The sequence below is a fragment of the Tauraco erythrolophus genome, chromosome 9, assembly GCF_009769465.1.
Source record: "Tauraco erythrolophus isolate bTauEry1 chromosome 9, bTauEry1.pri, whole genome shotgun sequence".
NCBI lineage: Eukaryota > Metazoa > Chordata > Aves > Musophagiformes > Musophagidae > Tauraco > Tauraco erythrolophus.
This window is the reverse complement of record NC_141473.1, coordinates 8,060,566-8,069,978: the sequence shown is the minus strand read 5'-3', so window position 1 is coordinate 8,069,978 and position 9,413 is coordinate 8,060,566. Positions and strand designations below refer to the sequence as shown.

The following is a 9,413-nucleotide window of genomic DNA, read 5'->3' as shown; positions in this document are numbered from 1 at the left end:
CATCTGTAACTTTGAAGACTGCTGTTATATACTCCCTCAGTTATTGTTTTATTTTCCAGGCCAAAGACACTACTTGGTCTTTCCTCATATGAAAGCAGTCCCTACCTTCCATCATCCTTGTTGCTGCTTGAAATTTCCCCAGTTTTAACACGCACTGTCTCAGAGCAGGGTACCAGAACCGCATTGACTACTCCAGGTATGTGCAAACCATGCATTTGTACAGCAGTATTTAGATGTCCAATGCTTTAGTCTCTATTTTTAACTCATAATTCCCAACACAGGCTTTGCCTTTTCACCATGATTAGTTGTTGGGCTGACGTGTTTGTGGTACTGTTACATTGTGCCCCCCAGACCTTGCTGCTGAGTGGTGAGGTCAGCCCAGAGCCCATCACTTTGTATGTGAAATTCGAATTGCTTATCCCATTTTGCAGGTATCTACATTGCTTTTATCTGCTGTTTTATCGCTAGATGTCCTCAGATCCTCCTACAATTCCAATCTGCCCTCAGTCTTACAGCTCTTAACAACTTCATGCCATCAGCAAAAGTTGCCATCTCCCTTTTACCTTCTTTCCAGGTCATTTATGAACGTGTGGAACAGCAGAGCTCCAGCACAGACTCACGCATAACTCCACCTGCAACCTCCCTCTGCCATTTAGTCTTGCCCTCTGTTCCTCTCTATTAACCATTTATTTCTTCCTGTGGAGACTTTCTCTCTTATGCCATGGCTATTTAATTCCCTTGAAAATCTTTGGAGAGGCACTTTGTCAAAATCTCTTTAGAAATCCAAGTTAACTGTCAATTTATATGTCACTGGTACCGACTCTCTACAAAACTCTCCAAGAGAAGCCAGCATTGTGCTTCCAGCACGGAGCACCCCACTGCCAACAGCTGCTTTGCTCTTCCAGCTGCCCTTTTGACTTCTCTGTGTCCCTTGTTCCTCTGGTGAGGCCACCAAACCTAAGTACATTATCTCTAAGTACAACCTCTCAGGAAGTTCTGTTGCTTTTGTTTAATTATGGACATCACCAGTTTTCAACCCTGTATTTCGGGTCAATTGGGAAAAAATAAAACATTGTCTGCAATAAGAGGATTTATAAATCTGTTGTGAAAAAGCACTACTGAGTCAACGAGGCAGACACCAGAAAAGTGGCAAGCACACAGGCTTTTTTTTTTGTCTTATCCCTGAAAGCCTCTATTCTATAGTGGAGGCTTCCATACTGATATACATACGATATCTTGTGATCTAATTTGCTGAGAGTTTGACCCAGAAGAAATCACTGTAACCGTGTAGGATTTCTTCACAGTATGGACATTGTGCTTGCACACAGCTCAGTAGGTCTTGGCTACACAAGGCTGTTTCAATTTTTAATGAAAGACTCCTGGAGATGAAATATTTAACGCCTCTTTCTGTAAGGTCCAACTCCCCTTACTACCACTACTGACATTGGAAAGGGCAGCGATACTGCTCGGTGCTCGAAGAGTTTGAGAGTGATGGATGAAAAGAAAGGTTTTCTTTTTAAAGTTGGATATAGTTTGCAAAGATCACTAAACTCAAACTGAATCCTGCAGTTCTTACTTACTAAGGTCAGTGAGAGTTTCAATTAATAGGAACTTTTTAATCAAGTGAGAACTGGGCAAAACCTAATTGACTCTTTTTTCATGAAAATCCTTTAAAATTCAGGAGAATCCCGCTACAAATATGGTGTGGTATAGAGAGAGTAGAGAGAGACACTTCAAGCCATTTAATAGAGAAACCAATTGTTCTATACCCTGCCCAGAGGCAACAACAATTAGTCCCAATGCCTTTTTATGATTAATTTTAAATTTCCCTGTTCATTTCTGGGAGGAATCTTTAAAGAAATCCATCGCTTACAGTGTGTGTTTTCGCTCCTGGCAGTTGTAAATGTTTCTGCTGTATCAATGGGAAACTGTAGTTCAGAACAAGAAACTTTAAACACGAATTGGCTCCAGTGGAAACCCACGGAAGCTGGTAATCTGTGTGCATTACAGCACTGGCTGATCAATAGTAATGCAAGGGTAGAGTGGTGTATCGTCAACTGAGAAATATTTCAAGGCTTGATTAGTTGTGCTCCTTTTCCATTGGGACTGTAGTGCAATCTTCACTTACAAAGACATGTGATCTGAAAGCCTGAGGCAGAACAATCCTTGTTTTCACAGGAGAAGCTTTTCTAGGATGCGAAAGCTTTTACATCTTCATCCGTGTTTCTAAAAGCTGTGTCTTCTCCACAAAAAAAAAAAAAAAAAAAAAAGGCAAGCTTAGAATGGCATCAACATCACAGCCTCTGCGAGGTAAAAGGGCATGTAAAAAAATATTTTGGGCAGTGTTTCCTCATGCCTGCTTCATTCTGTCTCTTGTGATCTATGCTTTTCTTGGGGCTCTCATGTTTTCCCACATTGAAGGTAACCGGAAGGTCAATGTAAGTGAAGAATATAGACAATTTCTGCAGAATCTGTGGTACATCTCCAGAAATTTATCAGGTATGTACTGGAATTTCAAAATTACTTAACTGTACAAGGAGTTACTCATTCTCTTGCTTTTTTGAATGAGATTTTTGGCTTTTGAAGACATTCTTCAAAATACTGTCAGCTGAACCTGCAAACAGGATTTTCCCCTCTGCCTAGCTAATGACTGCTGTTGTTTGCTTGTCTTCCTTAGCTGTGATTTTTGACTGCAAGCTTCCCTGGTCCCTGTGTTCTTGCCTGAAAAGACTTTTCCTGAGGTGCCTGTGTTCTTCCTTACGCCCAAGCTACCTAAGGTCCTTAAAGAGTGGCTGAAATTCCTGTGGTATTTCCCTCGGATTGCTGGGGACTGAATCCTCTGTCCCAGAAATTCTCTTCCAGCTCCCTTTTTCCCAGCTCTGAGCCTCCCTACCATCCCTCTTGCAATGGGATACTCGAATGGAGACAGGTGCAGCGCTGCACCCTGGATCTGGTGGTGCTGATGGAGGGGATGGAGGGGAGGAAAAGGGATAGAAATCCTCCTGGATCTGTGTCGGGGCTGGTACACAGGTAGCTGTGCTGACACGATGATCTGTTTGGGTAAGCATCTCTGTAGATAACATCCTTTCAAGCAGAGCTCAGCCATGGGGAGGAGGAATAAGGGGTACAGGCTCTGGGATTCACAGTGGGGCGCTGGGCAGTGCCACCCGAGTGGTTCATATCGGTCACGTACTGACGACCCCACATTTCTAGGGTCTTTGGGTCAAAAGAAGACTAATCTGCTGGGGAGTCCAAAATGAAACAGGACATTCAGCTGGAAGCTGAATATTCAATCTCCTTTCTCTGCTTCTTTACACTTATTTTTGTGTCATATTTTGACTTTGTTGGAGCACAGCTTGTGTATTTGCTCCTTGTTCCTTTATTCACTGAAGCCACTGGACCCACCTGATTTTATCGGGGGAGAGAAGGGGAGGGTGAGGTAAATATTTTTATCTTCTAAAAGAGTACGAGCAAATCCTCAGCTAGAATAAATTTCACTGGATTAACAGGCTGGCTGCTCCCTGAATGGTGGTTTGTAAACACTCACTGTACCTCCTGTGTTGTTACTGTGACAGATAACATGACAGAAAACGAGGAGATATTTAAGGAAAAAATCCATGCACTGCTCAATGCAGCTGAACGAGACTGGTTCGTCAATCCAAAAGATATATGGACTTTTTTTGGGTCTCTCTTTTTCTGCTGCACAGTATTCACAACTGTGGGTAAGTTCGGAGGTAAAGTAACTCTCTGCAGAATCAATCGCTATCGCTGCTTTCTCTAATGTATTTCTTCCAGGGAATTAAAATAAAAACAAGCAAAAAAACCCAAACCCAAGACCCAAATCCCCTTGAATTTTTCTCCTGAGTACTGACAATGAATCTGCAAGGGGTTCTGCAAACACAGATTGCAGAGCTGTAGCTGAGTCACAGAGGAAAGTCAGAATTTAGTGACTAGTGACGGTACACGCTAATTAGCTGCATTGTTTCATGCATGCTATAACATATTCATATATGACATGTGCACGAAATTATTATATTAAAGTTAAAAAAAAGCTCAATTTTTCAGCCAAAGCTTATCCTTCCCAGTGTTGTATGTTACATTGGGCAATGTATTCTTCACTGCAAGAGGTAATTCATTATGCATGTATTGTTTTTCAATTGCTTCCCTGTTATTTATGTCTAATCCAGCTTTGTTAATCTATGGCTCTATAATTAACCATGCTGTTGTTGTTCACACTTCTCCAGGCTAACAGCACACAGCAATGTTTAAGTCACACTTCTGAAACGTTACATTCTGACTTCATATATCAAAGGAGAACCTAGATCAAATAGAAGCATCTGCTCTGGTTTTCGCTCCCTCTGCAGTGCTAAATACAACTCCTCATGCTCATTCCCAAAGCTACTTTTATCCCTTTGCTAATCTTTCTTAAATGCTGACTAGTACAGACACTCACTAGCTAAATTCGTGGGAATCAAAGCTGGATGGGAAATAGTCCCACAGCATTGTATCAAACTGTGAAGACGTTTCTCCACTGCTTTAGGATATACTCAAGATCCCGGCATGGGCATCCATCTTAATGTAAAAGCAAAAAAGGAGCTTATGCTATACAAGGAATAGTGTGAGAGTTAATACACTCATTTGGAGCATGTAGGGGACCCTTGTGTGCTAAGTCACAGCAGAGGCTTGAACCTCAGACTCTAATGTCTTAGGTGTTGTTTCAAACTCAACTTCTTGCAACCCCTGAGTTTGAGTCATCTGGGTCTTCAGAGACACATACTGGAGATGCAGACCTGAATCCTCACCCCAGTGAATATTTCCTAGTACAAACACAACAGCTGGGAACGTTTGAAAGAGGACGTTTTATCAGAAAGCTTTGACTTCAGCAAACTGATGAAAAACTATACTGTTGAACACTCCTTACCTGGGTATACTTACCTGTCTGCATTAACGTGGGACTTCACAAATGTCCCCATACACACTGACCTAGCATATTTATTTCTAAACTGCTGTTATTTCTGGCCTTCATAGCCCTGCACATTACCACAGCTTCCGCAGGTTCTGAGCTGAGTTTTGGCATCAGTAGGAAGCCTGGAATATTTGCTGCTAATAGGTGGCTATTTCCATTGTGTTGAGTTTGTTATTTTCAGTATTAGGAGCTGATAAATCACTTCAGGTTAGAGTCAACTTAGCTACTTTTAATTATCTAGAAGCGAGGCATCTAGTCTGAAGATTGGTGATCTGAGCTGCCCGCGGAAGTTGCCTAATGGCTCTCAGCTAGGCTAGATTTCTGGATAGCTAAATTTAAGCTCAGGATAAGTTTTAACCCTTGAAACTACACTAGGCATTTTTGATATACGGAAATTGAGAAAAAAAAAAGAAAATAAAATCACTCTGTACAATAACCGCAGTAATTAATCTTCCCCAATTGCTTCTGCAGTAATGATTAGCATTTCCAGTTCGGAACAGAGTAACAGAGGATAAATAGTTTTTCAGTGCCTCACAGCAAAGGAGGGACCAAGGTTGGATTCAGACCAAAGGCTATGGCAGCCATCAGTGAAAACAAACATGAATGGTCAAAGAAAATGAAGGAAATCATATCTCAGCGTATGAGCTAATAATCTTACAGGATAAGTACCTGTAGTAGAAGATCATCTAGGAAAGAATGGTTTTGAAGGGAGAGAAAAAATCCTTTATGTTTTTTTTTGAGGATGAGAAGATAAACTGTTGTTAAAATTTAATACAATTAATATAATGCTGATGTTTTCTCCCATTGTAATGGAAAAGCACTAACTCACAATTTAAGTTTTCTATCCAATATGTTAGAGCAAAGAAATATAAATACTCGAATTTAGGTAAAAGGCATCTCTTCTGCTGCCATTTTATGTATCATAAAGGCTGTGTGCCTGGTAGTACTTCCCTATTTGTTGCAATTGATATTTGTAAGCTTTAGTACTCTAGAATAAACATGCATTTTCTTGTATGACAAACACAGGTTTCCTCACTTGAGCCTTTTTTTCCTGAGTGCATTTAAGGGACTCTGGAAACGATGAAGTCAGTACAAACACGACATCAATACAACGTATGTCATTAGAGCTAGATCTGATGAACTAGGGACAGTTTCAGAGTCTGTTATTAGCTTACCACTCATCACAAGTGGTTTTGGCAAATAAATGAAGTTTGAGGTATGGGTCTCATTGTCCCAATCTGATCCATTGTGCTGTCCCGTTTCAAAATTCAGACAATCATCCGGATCTGAATCTTTCCAGAACTCAGGGAGTTTCATCCCCAGAAATCATTCAGTAGGACTGTGAGATCCCAGAGGCTGGCCAGGAGATGATCCCCCAGCTCCTCATGCGCAGTCCATTGGCTTCTCCCAGCATCAGCTGTTGTCTCTCTGAACTCAGCCCTCAGCGCAACTTCCCTGGACTCATGGATCCAAGACCTCTCTTTGTCTTGCCTTTTGGATCCTTCTTGGATCTTGAATCCTGACCCAGATTCCCAGGTCAGGAAGTCTTCCTGATAATAGTCTCCAGCAGGATAGAGGCTGCACACCTTCTTGGGCTGGTCCAAACCTTCTGTTTCTCCTTCCTAAATGGCCTGTTGTTGTCAGGCAGTTAAGTCAAACAGCCGATAAGGTGCAGATAAAGTACAAAGAGTTAATTCAACAGAACTGGCAAACTCCAAACTTCCAAGTGCTTGAAGAGGTAGGATGCCTGCGTTAGTAACCAATATTTGAGACTCAGAAATTTTAATAGTTTCAAAGCAAAGCCAAAAAGAACAGAATAGTCTGGACTAAAAATTGACTTTTAAAATTGACAGCAATAAAATCTCAGAGGATGTGAATACCTGATAAATCACAATGTTGTCTCTCTCTCCCTTTCCCTTTTCTTCTTTTTCTTGTTTTTGTTCAAGGTTATGGTAATACCTACCCTGTGACACGGACTGGAAAATATCTCTGTATGTTGTATGCTTTATTTGGCATCCCTCTGATGTTCTTGGTCCTGACGGACATGGGAGACATCCTTGCAACTGTCTTATCCAAGTCTTACAACGAATTCAGAAAACTACAGTCAAAAATTCTCACCTCTAAACTCTGTTCTGGATTCACATGTAACAAAGGAGATGAACTGAAATCCAGAGCACAGTCTAAAGTGGTCATCAATGAGCCCTTGACCATTATGGAAGTGCTGAAAAGTCAGCCAGGTATTAAAAAGAAGCCAATCAAATATCGCAACGCTGAAATTTTTGAAATGTTAATTGCCAGAGAAAATGAACACACAAAACTAGCAAGAAATAAAAGCATTGAGAGATGGAGTTCGTGTCCCGAGCTAGCCAGGGAGAAGACAATGTCCAGAGTAATCGAGAATTTTGACAAAATAGGAAAACAGTTAGAAAAACTAGATGTGCCCATTGTATTAATGGTGCTAGTTATCTTTGTGTACATCTCCTGTGCAGCTGCTATTCTTCCAAACTGGGAAACCAGGTTGGATTTCCAGGAAGCCTTTTATTTCTGCTTTATCACATTGACAACTATTGGATTTGGAGATACACAACTAGAACATCCCAAGTTTTTCTTGTTTTTTTCTCTATATATCATTATTGGCATGGAAATCGTCTTCATTGCTTTTAAGTTGGGCCAAGACCGCTTAATTGGTTTGTATAAAAAGGTGATTTCATTTTGTGGGGAGAAAAAGATGCCATCAAAGAAGGTGTATCCGAAATAAGAGCAGTCATTTCTCCTTCACTTGTAAGCATTGACCACTGCAATGAGATGAAACTATTCCTGTGCATTTCTGCCTTAGGCTGGCAGGAGGCATATTTTATTCTGATTTCTTCTGAGAATCTGCTTTAAAATGGCTGAATATCTTGGGAGGCACTTGGTGAAGGCATCTCCAGGGAGTACTTTCCAACAGGGTCCCACCTCCTAAACAATAAAAAAAGATGACACATGATGAAAAAGCAGAAGACTCTCCCTGCCAGTGCTCCCTAGCATCTTTTGCAAAGCTCTGACTTTCAGCAGCCTTTCTGTCCTCTCTCCCACAGCAAACCAATCTAGGATCTTCTTTCCAGCAGTTGTCCAAGCAAGGCCCAGGTCACTGTTTTGCCCTGGCACCTTGCCGTCAGCCAGGGCAGGTTGGTTGTGGCTGTCGGTACTGCACTGCGACAGCATGCTATTGTGATACCATTTATCGTTAAAGAGAGTTGGGGAGAAGTATGAACCCAGCTGCTCTTCCATCATGGCTATGTGTATTGCAAACATTGCATCTTTGTGCAGGCCAGAGGAATTTTATTATTAAAGGAAAGACACTGAATTTTCACCTCTTTCTCTGTGCCTTGTCCAGAAATCAGTCAGAAAATTGTTCATCTGTTTAGAACTGAAATGACTCCTTTTCCACCACTGTTTATTGTATCTGACCAGAGTCAATATGTGTCTCGTGGTGTCCAGCTATAAAAATTCTTATGACAAGTTCTGCTCTTGAGATGGCCGCCTTGGAGAAGTAATACGGCAAACATCAAGGTGACTACAGCCATGGAACGAAGCTCCAGCTCTGCTGTTAAAGAAGCATGATGATCTGGGGACACTGATCCCACAAGTCCTCACTCCTAATCCAGATTTTCCTCTGCACAGACTGCTCGACTTTTGGGAGTTCCTTGACCTACTCACAGAAAGAAAACTCTACCTGTTTCCCTGTGATGATGAGGATTCTGTAGTTATATACTTGTGGAGCACATTGGTATGTGAATAATGCTGTTTCTTTAAGATTTTACTCATATTATTCACAGTCTGAATCAAGATATCAACAATAGATTTTTTTTTCTGTAAAAAAAAACCCAACTATACTCTATAAAAGAAACAACTGACTTTAATTAATCATCTCTGAACTTGTAACTTATATGCATGCCCACTGAACATGAATGATGTCTCTAGATACTAAAGCCCGCTTGATTATGACAATATAAGTTACTCTCCATAGCAAGTTTGCTATTGGAAGCCGAGCTTTTTAGAATATTGACATGGCATCTTTGTTACACTCCATGTACATGGTAATGTGTATTACTTAATGAGTAATTAGTTGCACTTAAGCACTGATGATACACAAAATATGTAATGAAAGATTGGTATGTAGAAAAGTGCTTTATGAGAATAACAATAAAGAATACACCAGCTGGAAGGAAGTCTGGTTGACTTTTTCATGTTTGCTGTGACTTTGGCTTCAGGTACAAAGTCCCTCTGTTCAGACTACTCTCACGTTACTTTATGTCTTTGGATTAAAATCAGTGTAGAACTTTGAACTTGTGCCAAAGTTCTCAGAAACCAATGAAAATATGTGTATGATTTAATGGACTTTGGATCAGAGAACTACACTTCTTGCTCCTTGAGATTTTTTTCCTTGCAATACACCTAACACCAG

General features: G+C 40.8%; 1 protein-coding gene across 1 annotated transcript; it reads left to right on the top strand.

Annotated features, from left to right (window-relative positions):
- Window positions 1-2,282: 2,282 nt before the first annotated feature.
- KCNK18 (potassium two pore domain channel subfamily K member 18) lies at window positions 2,283-7,724 on the top strand. Its single transcript, XM_009985463.2, has 3 exons — window positions 2,283-2,499; window positions 3,576-3,722; window positions 6,913-7,724. The coding sequence occupies exons 1-3, from the start codon at window positions 2,283-2,285 to the stop codon at window positions 7,722-7,724; spliced, it is 1,176 nt and encodes a 391-aa protein (XP_009983765.2).
- The last annotated feature ends 1,689 nt before the right edge of the window (window positions 7,725-9,413 follow it).